This window comes from Mobula hypostoma, chromosome 14 (genome assembly GCF_963921235.1).
Source record: "Mobula hypostoma chromosome 14, sMobHyp1.1, whole genome shotgun sequence".
Classification (NCBI taxonomy): Eukaryota; Metazoa; Chordata; class Chondrichthyes; order Myliobatiformes; family Myliobatidae; genus Mobula; species Mobula hypostoma.
This window is the reverse complement of record NC_086110.1, coordinates 18,596,344-18,617,658: the sequence shown is the minus strand read 5'-3', so window position 1 is coordinate 18,617,658 and position 21,315 is coordinate 18,596,344. Positions and strand designations below refer to the sequence as shown.

General features: G+C 42.9%; 1 protein-coding gene across 1 annotated transcript in view; it reads left to right on the top strand.

Moving 5' to 3' along the window:
- Positions 1 to 1,829: 1,829 nt before the first annotated feature.
- Positions 1,830 to 21,315, top strand: part of rspry1 (ring finger and SPRY domain containing 1) — a 71,781-nt gene continuing 52,295 nt past the window's right edge. Inside the window, exon 1 of the mRNA XM_063066737.1 lies at positions 1,830 to 3,851. Coding sequence (XP_062922807.1) covers positions 3,451 to 3,851 — 401 coding nt within the window. The 5' untranslated portion in view covers positions 1,830 to 3,450. The remainder of the gene's footprint in view (positions 3,852 to 21,315) is intronic.

The window sequence follows — 21,315 nt, the reverse complement described above, 5'->3', positions numbered from 1 at the left end:
ACCTTTTGCCTTCTGGGTTGCAAGCCAATTCTGGATCCACAAAGCAAGGTCTCCTTGGATCCCATGCCTCCTTACTTTCTGAAGGAGCCTTGCATGGGGAACCTTATCAAATGCCTTACTGAAATAGTAAGTTTCAGTATGAAGCAGTTAAATTGTAATTACTGCAGAAACAGCTAGATTCAACACTGAAAGGAGTAAGAATGTTTTACAAATACAAGAAATAACTCCTTCACAGAATAAATCTTGTGCATCCCTTCAATGTTTGAATGTGGATGTCTGAGATCTCTTCATGTGAATCTCATCCATTTATTACAAACCGTGCATGTCCAACTATTTAATATTGAAGTCTACTCCTATCATTTGAAAACAATCATACTTTAAAAGAAATTCTGATTGACAGGTGCCAGTATGCAAGTGCCACAAAAAAAGAATGATAATCTCGTTATTTTATTATAGTTGTTAACTTTGGAGCATCTGACACCAACTAAATATTTTCCATGTTTATCTCACCAACTACCTTGCAGAATAGAATAATAGATTTTACATTTGGATGTCAAGTACAGTCTTACTCAAAAGCCCAAATCAAAATGTTGAATCCTGAACTGAGGCAGCTCAACGGTTGCAGTGCAAGCTTCTTTTGGTCATGAAGTGACTCTTAATAGAAACAAATGTTACAGTATCCAATTAATATGAACAAATAATGGAAGCGATATTGTTAACAGATAAACAATAGGTAAAACATCAATTTATCTAAACTCAGATGAATTAATTCAATGTGTATTTAGAAAAGAACCTGCGTGGAGTTTTGTTCTCTTTACATGAGCATGGTTATGGTAACATTGGAGCCAGTCCAAATGAGATTCACCGGACTAGTTCCAGGGATGAAAGGATTGGCTTGTCAAGAGAGATAATACCAATTGTGTCTTATTCTTTGGAGTTTAGAAGATGAGAAAATGTCTTGCTTATACATACAAAGTCCAGAGGAGGCAAGGCAGGGTAGTTGTCTAGATATTTTCACAAACAGAGGACTTATGAATGAAGCAACATAGTTTCAGGATGAGATGAGTGTCTTAAAACCAGGTAACTTAGATAATTCTTCTCACACTAGGTAGTGAATCTCTGTACTTTTCTTCCTCAGAGAGGAGTGGAAGCTAGATCGTTACAAGTGTTTAAAGTGGAGGTGGATATATTCTTGAAAGATCGGGGATTGGGAGCCATGCACATCTACACCAAGGAAGAGTTGAGGCCTGAAGCAGATCAGCCATGATCATATGAAATGGTGGGATAGAATGAAGGTCCACATAGCTTACACCAGCTCCTACATTTTTGTGTCCTTGAAAACTGAGATACTGGCATTCTTGGAACAGAAAAAAATCAGTTGTGACTCTCAGTGGCAAGCAACCAGTCATTCTTACCTGGTGGACATTGATATTCTGGCCCTATGGAAAATAATCCATCCATAAACATGACACATGTTTAGCCTGCTCATCAACTTAAACGATCCAGCAATAAGTATTGATGTTACATTAGCTCTTTTATTGATCTGCTGCTCATTGAACTAAGTCTGGCCTCAGACTCCACTTGAGGACTTGTAAACACAACCCAGACTTGAAATTCGATGCTTTGTTAAGGGCTGCAGTTTTTGTGAAGTTTTCTTTCAAATGGAGGGTTAAATCCTTTCAAGTAACTATTTTTCTGCAACTCAAACAACAGCCATTTCACCAACATGAGCAAACCAAATCAATTAATCTTTTGCTGGAGATCACTGAGCACAATATTGCTCACATTAAAATAAGAGTTCAGCATTTTTGTGAAATTATGGCTGTACTTCGCACTGCACTTAAATTGCCAACCGTTCTGATGCAGGATTTCAACCTGAAAAGTCAACAATTCCTTTCTCCCCCAGAGATGCTACTTAACTCGCTGGGTTCCTGCAGCAGATTGCCTGTTGCTCCAGATTCCTACATCTCTTGTGTCTCTGTGGGGAGTTATCACCTGTGTCAGTGCTATTATATGTCCCTCAAACAACATCTCTAAAACATTTTATCGACTGATTGTCACATATTTCACATAACAGTATGCTCTGTGAAAATTGGCTGCTTTGTCTCCACCACAAGTATTATTGAACATCAAAAGAACTTTATTGGCCATTAAGTGGGGTGGGGAGACGTACTACCTAAATGTAGGAGGTTGCAGTACAACAAAATAACATACCTGCAAATTACATGAACATTAATGAAGAACACCAAGTAGTGTTATGATCTTCACATATAAGGAAGAGTGTACTTTTCTTAATTGGGAAGCAGCAAAGATTGAACAAGTCAATTGTGGTACGAGGAGAATTTAAGAAAATCAGGCAATATTTTCTGACTTACTAATGTAGATAGGGAAAGGTATTTCCTTGACTGTAAAACCTAGAAATGGAATCAGTTATTTAGCCCAAAAGCAAAATCCAAGCTTATGAACGCTCGACTCCTGTATGGCCCATATATATGAGTGAGAATATGGAAGACTGACAGGATGGACTTGCCAGCTGCTGCTGGGTTGCAGATATCTTCTACCACGTGGGAACTGCATTCACAACTGCATTTTGGACTTCCAAACGATTCTAGTTATGAACAGTCCACAGGAACAGAACCCTGCCATGACCAAGGGAGGACCTACACCACAGATTTGAAACTCATTACAAAATGCTGTAAATCCTTAGCAGATCAGACAGCATCTGTGATGGGTGAAACAAAGTTAATGTTTTAAGTGGAGTAATGTTTCAATAGAACTGCTTTGTATAAAAGTTGCTAATCCAAGTCTGCTGAAATAAAAGCTGAAATATTAACTGTTCTTCTTTGTGAATAAATTGCCTTAAATAAATGCATTTTAAATTAAATATCGACATGTAATTTTTTTTCTTTATCACTTCCTAGTTGTCCAAGTTAAAACAAATCAAAACGGTTGAATTTCTCTGAATTACGAATGAACTTTCCGGTGGTTGGAGCAGGGATGGCGAGGGATCTGTTCGCCCGCCGGCCGCTGAGGGCGGTCGAGAGCAAGGAGCGAGCCGGAAGCGACAGCCAATCAGCGGGGCAACGAGCCCGGGGAGCGGCGCGGGCCTTTTCCAAACCAAACCTACCCAACGGCGAGCATTAGCCGCGGCGCCGAGTTCCGGCCGGAGCTTCCTGCTCTCCTGTGTGAGAGAATCGATCACTGGTGAAGGGGCAGAGCGGCGTAATCGGTAGGCGGAGGGTGGTCCTCCCTCCCCCCGGGGGCTCGGTGCTCCAGCGGGGGACAGCAGCCGTTGGTTAAGCGATGTCGGCGGCGGCGCTGGCGCTGGGGCCGTCGGTTTGGGTGGCGGGCGGCCTGGTGCGCCGGCTTGGGTGCCCGCGGCTGGAGCCACAGTGAGAGGCGGCGCCCGTGGACAGGATGGTGACGCTGTCGCGGCGGGAGCCTTCCTAGATGATCGTTGCGGCCTGGACTCTATTCCACGCCACACGGAGCCTGGTGCAAGGGTTTCTGCTTTTCGCTGAGCTGCCCGGCGCTGCGTGCAGCGCGGCAGGCCGCATGGGGAACAGCTGCGTGTGTCGGGAGGAGAGCGACGTCGACGAGAACGCGGCACCTCCGGCCCAGCGCGGTCACCAGCCGCCCCCTCCTCCGCCGTCGTCGTCCTCTTCTCATCACCATCACCATCCCCATCACCAGCATCACCACAGTGGGGAGGTCGAGCCCAGGAGCCGCTCCCGGGAACCGGTGAGGCCGCCCAGGAGGGGCCGGGGCCCCCACGAGCCTCGTAGGAAGAAGCAGAACGTGGACGGCCTGGTCCTGGATACGCTGGCTGTCATTCGCACACTGGTAGATAAGTAAGTTGCTTCCTTATCAGTCTAATTCAGGCTCTCGGTTCTCCTTACCCTCAATCTACCCATTTTATTTTGCAATCCTACTGTAAAATTTTACGACTTTCAAAACTTCTATTCAAATTCAGAGAAGCCCCACTTAGTCGGAGGCAGTTTATCATACATTGTTTGAGAGTTCTTCAGATCTATGAATGGCATATATCCGGCCACTGGTTGTCAAATTTCTATTGCGTGAAATTTTGAGTTTTAATTTAAATGTAATACGTTGGTGATAACAATTGCAATGCACTTCAGGTTTTCCAGAGCATTGGTATTCTGACAGCTTGAAATAATTTTGCATTCCACGCTGAGGAAATAATGTAAAAAGATAACTGAAGATGTCCAAGTAAATTTCTCTGTTATTATCACCGTTTCCGATGCCTGAAAAATGCTGCATTGGAGCTTTAGTGGAGTTATAATTAATTACAGCTGAGTTAAAGGTCTCCATACTTTGTGGATTGTGGTATATACATTGTGGACAAACTTCGTGTTAAACAGGCACTCTGAGTCCCTTTATTTGTAGTGGGCCAGTAGCAATAAAGAAACTAAAAACAATTATTTGATGTAAGTTGTAGTGTTTCCTGGTTTAGTCACCCCTTGCCGATTTTGTATTTGTAAATTTTGTATCTCTTCGGATACTCAGTCAGTTAGGCAGCAGCTGAGAAGATGGAAACACAGTTGACCTGAAAAGTGAACAGCACTTCATCAGATGCAGTATTTTGTTTTGTTAAAGATTTTTGCTAACTGCAATTTTTGTTATTAATTTCCACTGTAGCTAATTAAATTTAATGTTGAATGTTGCCTTAAAGAATCAACTATTTTGTTACAAATTGAACACATGGAATTTTCTGGATTACTTGAAATATGTTATTAATGTCTTTTAAAAAAAAACCATTGTGTACATGAAGACGCAAATAGAGGGACCGGAGGGCAAGGTGGAGGGGAATAAGGAAATACAGTTGATGTTTAGGTGTGCAAGAATAGGCAAATCCCATTTGGTCTGTATGAACTAGTTCGGGCCGATAGATTACAGCTGATTTCCTTAAGAAATATTCAGAGACTAGTTTAATCAGAGTAGCTTCCATTAGGGCATGATCCATCACAATTGTAATGAGGGTGTGGAAGAATTTCAAAAAAGGAGTTCATGATATATTTTTCAAGTCAAAGTAAAGTTTTGGCTAGAAATTTGAAACAGAGAAAGTATGGAGATGCACAATAGACCAAGTACAAGGAGGAAGTGATTGCCATACACGTTTGTGTTCTGCTCCTGCACTTAACCCTTCCTTCTCCAAAACTGCAAGGGGGTTCCTTTGTCCTTGCCTTGTCCTACCCATTCGGTAGTTCTACCACAATTTTCCAGCATAATGTCAATGATAAATGCATCATCTCCATCTGTTTCACTGTTCTGAAAGTGGTGTTTTTCACCCAACAGCTCCCTGGTTCTCTCATAAGATCTACTGCCCCTTTCACTTCCCCTGCAGCTGTATAGGTGCAACACCTGGCCTTTTCTGAAGCCTCACCACATGAAACAGTTGTACTACTTGCCATTTAGTATGCATTGCTTATTAATGTTGAAGGCTGCCTCAGAGTTGAGAATTTCTTTACAACTGGTGTTCTGTTCAATGTTCATGATGTACTTTCAGCAGTTTGGAGACCGGAGGGAAATTGACATAGTTGAGGAAAACATACATTCTCTCCGAATGGAAACATAGAAAACCTATAGCACAATACAGACCCTTCGGCCCACAAAGTTGTGCCGAAAGTGTCCCTACCTTAGAAATTACTAGGCTTACCCATAGCCCTCTATTTTTCTAAGCTCCATGTACCTATCCAAAAGTCTCTTAAAAGACCCTATCGTATTTGCCTCCACCACAGATGACGGCAGCCCATTCCACGCACTCACCACTCTCTGCGTAAAAAAAACTTACTGCTGACATCTCCTCTGTACCTACTCTTCAGCACCTTAAACCTGTGTCCTCTTGTGGCAACCATTTCAGCCTTGAGAAAGAGCCTCTGACTATCCACATGATCAATGCCTGTCATTATCTTATATACCTCAATCAGGTCACCTCTCATCCTCCGTTGCTCCAAGGAGAAAAGACCAAGTTCACTCAACCTATTTTCTTAAGGTATGCTCTCCAATCCAGGCAACATCCTTGTAAATCTCCTCTGCACCCTTTCTATAGTTTCCACATCCTTCCTGTAGTGAGGTGACTGGAACTGAGCACAGTACTCCAAGTGTGGTCTGGCCAGGGTTCTATATAGCTGCAACATTACCTCTCGGCTCCTAAATTCAATTCCACGATTGATGAAGGCCAATGCACTGTATGCCTTCTTAACCACACAGTCAACCTGCGCAGCTGCTTTGAGTGTCCTATGGACTCGAATCCCAAGATCCCTCTGATCCTCCACACTGCTAAGAGTCTTACCATTAATACTATATTCTGCCATCATATTTGACCTACCAAAATGAACCATTTCAAATTTATCTGGGTTGAACTCCATCTGCCACTTCTCAGCCCAGTTTTGCATCCTATCAATGTCTCGCTGTAACCTCTGACAGTTTTCCACACAATCCACAACACCAACTTTAGTGTCATCAGCGAACTTACTAACCCATCCCTCCACTTCCTCATCCAGGTCATATATAAAAATCACAAAGAGTAAGGGTCTCAGAACAGATCCCTGAGGCACACCACTGGTCACCGACCTCCATGCAGAATATGACCCGTCTACAACCGCTCTGCCTTCTGTGGGCAAGCCAGATCTGGATCCATAAAACAATGTCCTGTTGGATCCCATGCCTCCTTACTTTCTCAATAAGCCTTGTATGGGGTACCTTATCAAATGCTGTGCTGAAATCCATAAACACTACATCTACTGGTCTTCCTTCATCAATGTGTTTAGTCACATCCTCAAAAAATTCAATCAGGTTCATAAGGCACGACCTGCCCTTGACAAAGCCATGCTGACTGTTCTTAATCATATTATACCTCTTCAAATGTTCATAAATCCTGCCTCTCAGGACCTTCACCATCAACTTACCAACCACTGAAGTAAGACTCACTGGTCTATAATTTCCTGTGTCACGTACCCCATGACGGGTTAAAGAACCAGCAGAGATGGAAAGCACCTTGGAGTCCAGTATTGCTACTAACTAATAATATTTATTAGTAACTATGCAATACAGTAATATAAATGCAGATAAATCAGACAGATTAGCAATGATTATATAATCAGTAAGTATATCAGTAAGTGTGGAAATATATGAAAATCAAGCTTCAAGTCTAGGGGTAAATAGATACAGTCTTATGATGATGAGTAAAGTTCAGTTCAGTTTGTGGTATTGAGCTGAGGAGAGAGAGAGAGAAAAAAAACACCATTGATCTCCCCGTTGTCCTCTGAAATCCTTTAAAAGTCACCGACCGTGACCACAGCAAAAAGGGGACCATTCTTCTTCTGTGGTGGAATTATCAACCCAGGTGAGGGTTGGGCACACAAACAACTCCCCACCGGTTACACCTCCGCCACACTGCGAGAGCCACTGGTCGATCTTCCAAAACCCACTTTTTCTGTGGGCACAACGAAGCTCACTCAGTGTCCAAAATCATGTGTTGCAGGTCTATCATCTGTCCTTTTTATCTCCCCATGCTGAGTACCAACTGTCTCTCAAATCAGCTCCTCCCTTCTCTCTCTGTAAGTATGTACAAGCAGGCCATGTCCTTGTAGAAATGTAAATCTGCTGCTGAAAAATCATCTCAAAGCAGTCTTTTCTCCCTCCCTCTCTCCCTCCCTCTACCCTCTCTTTCTCTTTTCAAAAGCACAGTTCATAGGGGTAATTCAGGACCCCGTCACACCTGGGCTATCTCTACTCCCTTTCTTGAATAAAGGAACAACATCCGCAACCCTCCAATCCTCTGGAACCTCTCCCGTCCCTATTGATGATGCAAAGATCATCACCAGAGGCTCAGCAATCTCTTCCCTCACCTCCCACAGTAGCCTGGGGTACATCTCATCCAGTCCCAGTGACTTATCCAACTTGATGCTTTCCAAAACCGTTAGCACATCCTCTTTCTTAATATCTGCATGCTCAAGCATTTCAGTCCACTGCAAGTCATCCCTACAATCACCAAGATCTTTTTACAGAGTGAATACTGAAATAAAGTATTCATTAAGTACCTCTGCTATTTCCTCCGATTTCATACGCACTTTCCCACTGTCCCACTTGGTAGGTCCTATTCTTTCACGTCTTATCCTCTTGCTGTTCACATACTTGTAGAATGTCTTGGGGTTTTCCTTAATCCTGACCGCCAAGGCCTTCTCATGGCCTCTTCTGGCTCTCCTAATTTCCTCCTTAAGCTCCTTCCTGTTAGCCTTATAATCTTCTAGATCTCTAACATCACCTAGCTCTCTGAACCTTTTGTAAGCTTTTCTAGATTTATTACAGCCTTTGTACACCACAGTTCCTGTACCCTACCAAAACTTATCTGTGCAGAACTCCACACAAATATCCCCTGAACATTTGCCACATTTCTTCCTTACATTTCCCTGAGAACATCTGTTCCCAATTTAAGCTTCCAATTTCCTGCCTGATAGCCTCATAATTCTCCTTACTCCAATTAAATGCTTTTCTAACTTGCCTATTCCTATCTCTATCCAATGCTATTGTAAAGGAGACAGAATTATAATCACTATCTCCAAAATGCTCTCCCACTGAGAGATCTGACACCTGACCAGGTTCATTTTCCAATACCAAATCAAGTATAGTCTCTCCTCTTATAGGCTTATCTACATATTGTGCCAAGAAACCTTCCTGAACACACCTAACAAACTTCACCCCATCTGAACCCCTTGCTCTAGGGCGATGCCAATCAATATTTGGGAAATTAAAATCTCCCATCACGACAACTCCTTCCAGGATCTGTTTCCCTATCTACTCCTCGATATCCCTGTTACTCTTGGGCCGCCTATAAAAAACACCCAGTAAAGTTATTGACCCCTTCCTGTTCCTAACCTCCACCGACAGAGACTCCGTAGACAATCCCTCGTCCATCTTTTCTGCAGCCGTGACACTATCTCTGATCAACAGTGCCATGCCCCTACGTCTTTTGCCTCCCTCCCTGTCCTTTCTGAAACATCTAACACCAGCACTTGAAGTAACCATTCCTGTCCCTGAGCCATCCAAGTCATGCTGAAGCTTTTGTCTTGCACTTTAATTCTCCTCACTCTGATTTTGCATTGTTCTTAGCAAAAGCAAAGCAAAACTTTTTTTTTTTAATCTGGCCTCTTCGCTGTTTTCTTACCCAAAGTTCAACAATTTCAGGTCACAATTCTGAAATTTCCATTTCTCTTCCTAGATTTCCATTTCTTAAGTTATCCTATTATCTCCAGTTACTTTGTGCTAGGTCTTTTTTTTTCCACTTCTTTCTTTATCACGATCCCTTTTTGCTTTTACCACTTCTTAAAACCTTGTGTACATGTGGAATCTTTTTTATTTTATTTCTGATTTCCAGCTTCGATATTTTCCCATTCTATTCTGCCTTATATTTCGGTAGATGTAATTATAAGAATCTGCACAAAAGCTTCTCTTTTGGCAAGGAGTCGCCCACACCTTGAAGTTGTTCAGGAATTTCCTCTCGGAATTGGTTCCACTAGCTAGAAAAGACATCTCAACAAACACTCAGATCGATTAAATTACCTCTGGTCCCTTTGTTTATGAAAGCGATGCCAGTCCAATTAACCTTAATAGGTGTGACTGCTCAATTCTTGTGTATTCCTTTTAAATCCTTTGTACCTTTTCCAGTTTATGTATAGATACCTACCTACCCCGCCACCTGAGAGGCGGGTGGATGTATGTCTCTACCAAAGGAGGTGTGAGACACCCTTAGGCAAGGCTTAGCTCCTGCTTAGTCCCCGATCAGGGTCACGTGAAGCCATGAGAATGGGTGGTGGATGATCATAGTAGCAGCTGGTGCATATCACAAGTCGTGGTTATGCGACCACTGACTCCAGGCAGACAATCTTTGAAGGGTATTGATAATGGCTGGGGTCACCCGCCTTGCAAAGACACTGTCGAGGAGAAGATGATGGCAAACCACTTTTGTAGAAAAACTTACTAAGAATGATCATGGTCATGGAAGGAGGAGGAGCACCAGAGGCAGATGATGGGCAGGTAAGTAGATGAGGTGAGAGAGGGAAACAGGAATGGAGATTGGTGAAGGGTGGGGGTGGCTTTTACTGGAAGTTCGAGAAATCGATGTTCGTACCATCAGGTTGGAGGCTACCCAAATGGAATATAAGGTGTCGCTCCTTCAACTTGAGTGTGGCCTCATCACATTAGTAAAGGGGGTCATGGACTGAAATGTTGGAATAGGAAGGAGAAGTTAAACGTAGGACTACCAGAAAATCCCTGTTTTACTGGCAGACAGAGTGTAGGTGCTTGGTGAAGTGGTCTCACCAATATACAGGAGGGCACACCGGGAGCACCAGATGCAGTAGATCCACTCTCCTCTGTTTGGCGGAATTGGCCCTCTGAATAATTTCTCCTTGTGGCTCTTCCCACTTCCTTCAAACCAAAGGTGTAGCCATGGGCACTCGCATGAGTCCAGCTATGCCTGCCTTTTTGTTGGCTACGTGGAACTGTGTGTGTTCCAAACTACACCAGAGTTGTTTCCTAACTCTTCCTTCACTACATTGACTGCATTGGTGCTGCTTCCTGCACCCATGCTGAGCTTGTCAACTTCATCAACTTTGCCTTCAACTTCCACCCTGCCCTCAAATTTCCTTGGTCCATTTCTGACATCTCCCTCCCCTTTCTAGCTCTGTCTGTATTTATCTCTGGAGGCTGATAATCTTTTATAAACCCACTGAATACCACAGCTACCCGGACTATACTTCTCTCCACCCTGTCACTTGTAAAAATGCCATCCCTTTCTCTCGGTTCCTCCATCTGTGCTGCATCTGCTCTCAGAATGAGGCTTTTCATTCCAGAACTAATGAGATGTCCTCAAAGGTGCTACAAGAAAGGGGCTTCTCTCCCTTCCCCATCAACACTGTCCTCACTTGCATTTCTTCCATTTTGCGCTCATCTGTCCTCACCCCATCCTTGTACTGCCACACCAGAATAGGGTTCCTCTTGTCCTCACCTACCACCCACTATCCTCCATGTCCGGCATAAAATTCTCCGTAACTTCAGCCATCTCCACTTCAATGAGATCCCACCACCAAGCACATCATCTACCACCCCCCCCAACACTTTCTGCAGGGATCGCTCCCCATGGGACTCCTTGCCTACTTGTCCCTGTCCACTGCTATCCCTCCTGCCTCCTGGCACTTACCCTTGTAAGCAGAACAAATGCCACTCCTACCCCTACAGTTCCTTCCTCACTACCGTTCAGGTCCCCAAACAGTCTTTCCAGGGTAGTCGACACTTCACCTGTGAAGCTCTCGGCGTGGCATTCTGTATATCGGGGGAGACCTGAAGAAAGTTGGCAGGCCACATTGCCAAGCTCCGCCAGAAAAAAGGGATCTCCTGGTAGCCACCCATTTCAATGCTCCTTCCCATTCTGACATGTCAGTCCATGGCCATCTCGACTGATGCGATGAGGCCACACTTGGGTTGGAGGAGCACCACCTTGTATTCTATCCAGGTAGCCTCCAACATTGTGGTGGAATGAACATCAATTTCTCTAACTTCCGATAATTGTTGCCCCCTCCCCCAACCCTTCACCACTCCCATTCCTGTTTCCCTTTTCCACCTTAACTCCTTACCTGCCCATCACCTTCCTCTGGTGCTCTTCCTCCTTCCCTTTCTTCCATGGTCTTCTGTCCTTTCTTACCAGATTCCCCCTCCTCCAGCCCAGTATCTCTTTCACCAAATGACTTCCCAGCTCTTCACTTCACCCCTCTCAGTTTCCCTATCACCTACCACCATGTACTACTTCCGACCTATCTCCACCACCTTACTCCGACTTCTCATCTTTCTTTCCAATCCTGGTGAAAGTGTCGGCCCAAAATGCCTACTGTTTTCTCTTTCCCATAGATGCTGCCTGGCCTGCTGAGCTCCTCCAGTATTTTGTGTGTTGCTTGGATTCACAGCATCTGCAGACTTTCTTGTGTTTGTACTGTCTTGTTACTCTTCTTAGCCTTCACCTGGAGTGGAATTATAGGAATATTATAATCATGATCACCAGCCACCGTAAGGCCATGAGGTTCCAAGGTGGAACTCGCTGTTGTGATTGCTTCATTCATGGCTTGTTTCGAATCTGCTCCTTTTCATCAGTTCCAGACCCAGTTGCAGCTTCTCTTTCCACAGTATGCACAGTAGTGGCAAAGCTGCTTCCTTTAGCTTAAGAACGACTTTGTGACAGTTTTGTTCATACCTTTATTTACTGTTGGTAATGTAACATTATAGTTTTATCCAATCATTAGGTATGTAGCAATCTTTCCTTGCCTTTGAATAAAATCAACACTGTCAGTGAAAGTAACCTCACAGTCGTGCCTTTCTTGCAGTTTATAGACCACCGATCTCCATTTTTCTCAATGTTTATCGGACACTTTATTTACAACAATCCCAATATTAGCAGGCATGTCCAATTCACGCGTGTGCAGCACATTTTCCATGGCATTGCAACAGCCTCTAAGAAAAAGACTATAATCTTGAAGAGCTTTCACACCTTCTGATTTGATATGTGGCCAAGAAGGAGCCTCTTCCATCTAGGCTGCAGCATATTTGTACTTATTACCAAAAAACATTACTGTAGTAAAGCTTGGATCTTCAGATATTCTTGTTTCAGGCCGGCCTGCTGGCAACTTTTGACAACTCTCGAGCGTAGCCTCCAGTGAACTGCTCAAGAACATAGAGATGGTTACCATAATCTTCAGTCTTGCCTTCAATGCTATTCTTGAAAGCCCTCATAAATTAATGAACCCTAATGGATTTGAATCTCTGTTTTAGGCAGAGCTGCAGTCTGTTGTTGTTGTTGCATCACCATGCTTTTTATTTCCTTCCACATCCTTATGGCTTCCAGTGCAGCACTTAGACTTTTATCACCTGAAATGCATGAGTCATACTGTAAATTAATGTCCTCAGAAGCATCTTGTGCTATTAGATATGGCATAGGTTCAGAGTGCCTCCTTACAGCAGGCTTAGAGTCAACCCCCTTAACTGCCCAAACTTGTGGCTCATAAACATTTGTTCTTTAAATGTATCCACATTGACATCAGGTATGCTGGACTTCCTCTGTTCCATGTCAACGTAGGAACTCTCACTATGATACTGTCCTATTGGAGCACATTTAGACCCACAGTACTTGAAGCCCTTAGTGGTTTTAACTGTGGCTATCTTGGCTGCAATTTCTTCCTGCAACTTAAACTTTTTCCATCTTTCTCCGAAGTTGCTCTTTGTTTCTCCAAAGCTGTTCTGTCTCTCCTTCCTGGTTTCTTCAAAGCTGTTCCATCTGTTCTTCCAGTGCATGACTATCCGTCAATATTGTCTTGCTGATAACTCAGCTAAATCAGCTTCCATTCTAATATGCCTAATGAGTTATCAGACGCAAAGGATGCTGTGCTAGCAATAGAATAGCAATAGCACAGTAGAAGTGCTGTCTTCAGCTTTATACATAGCCACAGCCTTTCTATGGCTTTGTAAATATTTTCATTTCCTGCAGCAATCTGACCTTCAATATTGCATGTTTAATTTCTCTCTTAGTCTTGACATCCAGGCCACTGCTTCCAGCTGGACTGATGTTGTTCTACAAGTGCACAAGTCGGACAAAACGACAGCAGTTCAATTCAGCTTTTCAGACAGACACCACTATACAACTTGCAGCTTTCATTCCCCAATTAGACAGGCAGCACTGACCACTGAAAAGTCTGTTTCAAATCCATAAATACAACATGAACCGGTAAAGGGTCATTACTTGCCACAAGCTGCTCCAAGCTGCGGTGCTCCTAATTTCACAAACACATCCAAATGCTGATGTACGTTCGGTATAACTGTCAAAAAGGTTTGCTAACTGAATGTCCAAAACTGTTGCCGTTGCCTGCAACCCTATTGATTTGTTGTACATGCATAATATGCCCCCAGCTTGTTTCAAATGTTGAATCCTTCATTCGCAATTAGCAAGCAAACAATCTTGCATTGATAAATCTTAAGCTGGTGTAAGCTAAGCACAATTGAATGTTATTGAATGGTCAACAAAAAATACATTATCTGTCGGTCTCAAGCTAGAACAAACCATGAAGACGTAACTTATTCCCTTTGCTTTTACTACGCCCACACTTGTGATTAATTACCATAATAAACATAATAAATGCGCAACATAGAGTACAATGCAGATACAGAACAGATGCTTTGCTCCTAATTGTCCGTAATTTCAAAGGGTTCTCATTTTGCATTTGCAGTGATGGTGAAGCTGGCATTGTTGGCAATAATTACATTTGAAACTGACAGCTTTTAGAATATCTAATGCACTTGTGTCCAGAGGTTAATATCAGAGATTCTTCCGAGTGTTCTACATCTTTGCCAGCTTAAACTTTGGAAGTTAGGAAGTAACCGGAGGTCTTCAGAGTTAAATACCTTAATGGTTCTATATCGTGTCAGGTATAATGTCAGTTTTTATTAAAGTAGCTAAGTAATCTTTGTAACTTAAATGTGTGGATTGCAAATAATTCTCATATAATGGTTTGTAAAATATTAATCTGCTGTAGTAAATTGTTATAATTGAACTTCTGTGTTTTTAAAATTCAGTCTATGAAATAACTACATTTTATTTTTTAAACAGCCTGATTTGCAATCTGAGCATTCCCACATAGCCTAGTATTTGCTCCAAATGTCAAGCTGAACTTCAACAAAACCTTTGTATTTAATGTTGAGTGGCTCCTAGAAAAGAACATTTGGCAAGAGAAGCTGGCTTGCTCCTTGTATAGTTGTCTTGGTGCTAAGGTATCTGATTTTGTGCTTGTAGGTTGTAGCATGGTTCTGCTCTAGAAAGCTGCAGCAAACTGAATTGGTAAGGGGTAGGGGGTGATATTTTCACTTGTTGTCAAAGCTGAATTTTTTGGAAGCATTTGTAACTTAAAAGTTGTAGTATTAGGCAGCTTTTAACTTTTCAACTTTAAATCAGTTTTCAGCTTTAATTAGATGATGTAAGCTCAGCTCAGTACACCAAAACATAACTTTGGCCCATTGCAATCATTCATTTCTGTTGATTTAATTGAAAACTCTTTCTTGGTGCAAGTTATTCAAGTGGTAAGTGGTGGGAATTTACTGAAAGTTTGGGGTCCAATATCAGCACAAGTGGGGAAGGGAAGGAAAGAACTTGGCTGACATGCATACATTCCAATTTCCATACTGATTTTAACAAAACTGGTAATAATGTAAATAACAAAGAAAATTCAATCTAGTAGAGATTACACATAGAGATACTAAGACTGATTTAGTTGGGAATTCCATTCTACCTCTTCATATTAGTCCTCCTCGTTAACCGTGTGTTTGATAATCTGCCATTGTCAAATTTTGCTTCAAAATAGTCCTTTGTGAAATATCTTGCAATTTTTGGATGTTTCACTTCACTAAAGTACTCTTTATAAACAAATTGTTTAATTGAGTCCATAAATTGAATTATGTTCACTATTGTCAGTCAATGCATCCTTTGCATCGTTTTCCTTCATATTGTGTCTCCACTGTTGGCAGTTAACTGAATTCTTTCGCTGTTGCTCTTCATTTTTTTCCTATTAACCACATTCATATTTTAAAATATTTCTTTTAGTAGTACAGGTTTCCCCCGCTATCCGAAAGTAGAGCGTTCCTATGAAACCTTTCATGAGCCGAAATGACGTAAAGCGAAGAAGTAATTACCATTAATTTATATGGGAAAAATTTTTGAGCATTCCCAGACCCCAAAAAAACCTACCAAATCATATCAAATAGCAAATAAAACCTAAAATAGCACTAACATATAGTAAAAGCAGGAATGATATAAATATACAGCCTATATGAAGTAGAAATAATGTATGTACAGTATAGTTTCACTTATCAGAATCGGGAAGACTTGGCCAAAACCGATTTGTAGAAGAATATCGGCACGTACATGGATGAGCACACACTTGCCCACGCAAGGCTTCACGGTCATGGTAGTCTTTCTCGGGGTAAACACAAGTTTAAAGCAGGCACCTTTTTTCATAAAAGCGAAAATCCTCTTCAGTTTTCTTTGGGTTAGTGAAAACAGGTGCTAACATAGGTCTTTCGTAAAAGCGAAGTGGCTTACTGAGAACTTTAGTAAAGCGGGGGACACTTGTATTCTCCATTACAACATATGTTTGGAGCCAAATTAATCCCTCATCCCTGTAGTTGAGCATCCTCTTCACTTTTTTCTTGAAAGCTTTAGTCTTTGATTTGACAAAAGCAACACACTTCACAACATTTTGATGTACATGTGACAAATCTTTCCTTTCCTCAGTGATCCAATTTTGGTTGACTTATGCTCAATGTGACTTTCTAGCTGATGTACTCCATACAATATATATTGTGCAGATCCCATTTTGTCTCTGAACCGTTCAGTTCCCTGTTCTGCCATTCTGCAGTTTTGTATACCAACAGCCCCATATCTTTGACCTCTTGCTTTGCCTTTAAAATCGTAGCTTCACCATATATTGTCACTAATATTTTTTTCTGCCAGGGGTGTGTAATTTCAGCATTGGAATCAGCTATCATCAGTTTGCATATTCCACCTTTACACTTTGTTCCTCCATCTGCTACTGAGTGTTAGTGTCCCCCCCCCCCCCCCGCTATTAACAATAATCCAAATTTTGCCATTGTGTATTTCAAAGTTTTCTGCAGTGTTCTGGACATGAACTCATTTTAGAAGAACTCTTTAATATTGCCACCCGACCTTTGGGAAATGCATATTGCAAATGCACTAGGTTTGCCTTCCTGGTTCAGTTACCTCATTTGAAAAAAATACAACAAAATTAGTCATTTGTGATTTGCTCTTAAATCCATTGGTGGCTCTCCTTTTTGGGATATACACTTACAAATAAAATGTTAAATAAAATCTTTGTCTGCTTTTGGGTGGAAGTATGCACTTGTGGCAATGTTTCAAAGAAGAACATGGGTACTATCATGTGTCCTGACCAATTAGTCTTTTTAGGAAATGAAGTGCCTCATCCACCACCTGTGTGGCTGATATATCCCATTTCCACAATGCATTTCACTTGGTCTATCTCGGACACTTCTCTCCCCTTTCTCGATCTCTCGGTCTCTATCTCTGGAGACAGACTATCCACTGACATCTTCTACAAGCCCACTGACTCTTATAACTACCTCAACTATACCTCTTCCCACCCCGCCACATGCAAAAATGCCATTCCCTATTCCCAGTTCCTCCGTCTCCACCACATCGGCTCCAAGGATGAGGTTTTCCGTTCCAGGACATCTCAAATGTCCTCTTTCTTTAAGGATCGTGGTTTCCCTTCTGCTGTCATCAATGATGCCCTCACCCACATCTCCTCCATTTCCCGCACTTCGGCTCTCATTCCATCCTCCCGCCACCACAACAGGGACAGAATTCCCCTTGTCCTCACCTACCACCCCACCAGCCTCCGGATCCAGCACATTATCCTCCGCAACTTCCGCCACCTTCAACAGGACCCCACCACTAAGCACATCTTTCCCTCTCCGCCTTCCACAGGGATCAGTCCCTCCGCTACTCCCGGGTCCACACGTCCCTCCCCACGGATCTCCCACCTGGCACTTATCCCTCTAAGCGCAAGTGCTACACCTGTCCCTACACCTCCTCTCTTGCCACCATTCAGGGCCCCAAACAGTACTTCCAAGTGAGGCAACACTTCACTTGTGAGTCTGTTGGGGTCATCTATTGCATCCGGTGCTCCCGATGCGTCCTCCTCTACATCGGTGAAACCTGACGCAGATTGGGGGACCGCTTCGTCGAGCACCTCCGCTCCGTCTGCCACAACAGACAGGATCTCCCAGTAGCCACCCACTTCAACTCTGCTTCCCACTCCCATTCAGATATGTCCATACATGGCCTCCTCTACTGCCATGATGAGGCCAAACTCAGGTTGGAGGAGCAACACCTCATATACTGTCTAGGTAGTCTCCAGCCCCTTGGTAGGAACATAGAATTCTCCAACTTCCGGTAGTTCCCTCCCCCTCCCTTCCCCTATCCCTATGTCACTCTGCCCCCTCCCCCAGCTGCCTATCACCTCCCTCTTGGTTCCGCCTCTTTCTCCTACCCATTGTGTTTTCCCCTATTCTTTCTTCACCTTTCCTGCCTATCACCTCCCTGCCTCCCTTACCCCACCCCTTTATCTTTCCCCTTACTGGTTGTTCACCTGGAACCTACCAGCCTTCTCCTTCCCACCCTCCCCCCACCTTTATAGGGCCTCTGCCCCTTCCCCCTACAGTCCTGATGAAGGGTTCCGGCCCGAAATGTCGACTGATCTTTTCCACTGATGCTGCCCGACCTGCTGAGTTCCTCCAGCGTGTTGTGAGTGTTGCTTTGACCCCAGCATCTGCAGATTATTTTGTGTTTACCATGAAAGACTTGCCCATAAAATGAGGATAGATTGGATTGGGGGTCACGTATTAGCATAGAGGATTGATTAACTAATAGAAGGCTGAGAGTTGAGACGAATGGGTATTTCTCTGATTGACAATCAGTGGTGAGCGCGGTGATGTAGGGGTCAGTGCTGGACTGGCAACTGTTCAATATACACATTCATGATTTGGAAGAAGGGACCATGTTTGTTGATGACATAAAGCAAACTGAGTAGAGGATGCAGAGAGAACCAGATTAAGTAAGTTTACAGGAGTCTGGCAAATGGACTACAGTGTTATTAAATGTGAGGTCATACATATGGAAGGGAAGGTAGAAGATCAGATTATTTAAGTGGTGAAAAATCAGACATCAGTATGCTGTTGTGCAGAAGGTCATGGGCATGAATCACGAGGTTGGTTTGCAGGTGAAACAGGTTGTCAAAAAGCAAATGGAATGTTGGTATTTATTGCTGGAGGGATTGAGGAGGAGCAGGAGGATGTGCTGCTGAGGTCGCACCTGCAGGACTGCGTGTAGTTCTGGTCATCTTGAGAAAAGATGTACTGTCTTTGGAGGCGATGCAGAGGAGGTTCATCAGGTTGATTCAGGACATGAATAGGTTAGCCTGTGAGGAGAAATTGAGTCACTTGGGACCATACTTGTTGGAATTCAGATGAATCAGAGGGGATCTTAACAAAAAATGTTAGATAAGATAAAGACAGGAAATTGTTTCCACAGGTCAGTGAGACTAAAACTAGGGAATATGGCCTCAAGATCTGGGGGAATGGTAGAGGCAACTTCATTAAATATATTTAAGTTGCAGATATATTTTTACATAGTAAAGGAATAAAGATTTATGGGGAAAAGGCAGGTAAGTGGACCTGAGTCCACAGCCAGCTCAGCGGTGATCTTACAGAATGGCAAAGCAGACTTGACAGGCCCATGATCCTCTCATATCCCTTTTGCCAATCACCTGTCCAGCTCTTGGCTCCATCCCTCCCCCTCCTGTCTTCTCCTATCATTTCAGATCTCCCCTCCCCCTCCCACTTTCAAATCTCTTACTACCCCTTCCTTCAGTGAGTCCTGACGAAGTGTCTCGGCCCAAAACGTTGACTGTACCTCTTCCTATAGATGCTGCCTGGACTGCTGCGTTCACCAGCAATTTTTATCTGTGTTGCTTGTCAGGCCTGATGGCTTATTTCTAGTCCTGTTTCATATGTTGCTATTTCACACTCACTCACACTACTGAAATTGCCCAGCAAACCACTCTGTTCGCCAAGAAACTTGGGATGTACTGACTATACCAGGAACGCTCATAAGGAAACAATATAACAAATCAAGCAAGATTAAAGCAAACTTGAATGATGTGTTTTTTTTTGTCAGTGGCTAGACATCAACTTTCTGTACAATTGGCTGATTCAAGTTGAGATTGGGCTTGAGACATAAATTGTTCCATGGTTAAAGGAAGTGGAAAAGTTCACCATTTCTGTTCAGTAATATCACCGCTCTGTTCACTTGGTAGAACAGGGGTCCCCAACCGTTTTTGCACCGTGGACCAGTTTAATATTGACAATATTCTTGTCGACCCGGGGGGGGGGGGTGGGGGGTGTTCAAGTAGGGTTAAACTCACCTCACCAAGTCTTTTACAGTTAGGGTTGCCAACTTTCTCACTCCCAAATAAGGGACAAAAGTAGCAGTAAAAACCCGTGACACTTTACCCCAAGAAAGATTACCATGACCATGAAGCCTTGCGCGGGCACCTGTGTGTGCATGCATGACGTGCGTATGTGATGTGCGCATGCGCGTACGTGCTGATTTTGTTTTCCCCCCCACAAATTGGTTTTGCCTTCATCTTCCCGACTATACTGTACATACATTATTTCTACAAACGTTTGTATTTTATATAGGCTGTGTATTTATCATATTCTTGCTTTTACTATAGGTTAGTGTTATTTGTTTTTGGTTTTATGTGTTATTTGGTATGATTTGTTAGATTATTTTTTGGGTCTGGGAATGCTCAAAAGTTTTTCCGATATAAATTAATGGTAATTGCTTCTTCGCTTCACGCCATTTCGGCACGAAAGGTTTCCTAGGAATGCTCTACCTTAGCAGGGGAAGTACAGGACAAACCAATTTATCCCAATATTTGGGATGTCCCGGCAAATATGGGACAGTTGGCAACCCTATGTTCAAGTTCAACAATACGTGACAGGGAATGAGGAAAAGGTGCAACTGACTCATATCGTTTCCTCACGGCCCGGTACTGGTCCGCGGCCCAGGGGTTGGGGACTGCTGTGGTAGAATATAAATTTGATGGTGATGCTTTGTATAATGTCCTTGTGAAACTTTTGAAGTTTTTGTCTCTGTTGAAAAAATCTGAATGTTGTATGAATTCTAAATCTATTTTGATACAGGTTTCCCCCGCCATCCAAAGGTAGAGCGTTCCTATGAAACGGTTTGTAAGCCGAAATGTCGTAAAGCGAAGAAGCAATTACCATTTATTTATATGGGAAAATTTTGTGATCGTTCGCAGACCCAAAACCAACCTACCAAATCATGCCAAATAACATATAAAACCTAAAATAACAGTAACATATAGTAAAAGCAGGAATGATATGATAAATACACAGTCTATATAAAGTAGAAATACTTTTCCACAATCATTACTGAACTGTTCTCCGTAGCGAAAGTCTCAAGCGCCGTCAGCAGAAAATCTCACGCAAGGACTGTTGGCAAGAACACTCTCTCCAGTAACCTTTAAGCTATGAAGCTGCCAAATCATACCAAATAACACGTAAAAATACACAGCCTATATAAAGTAGAAATAACGTATGTACAGTGTAGTATCACTTACTGGAATTGGGAAGACAGCG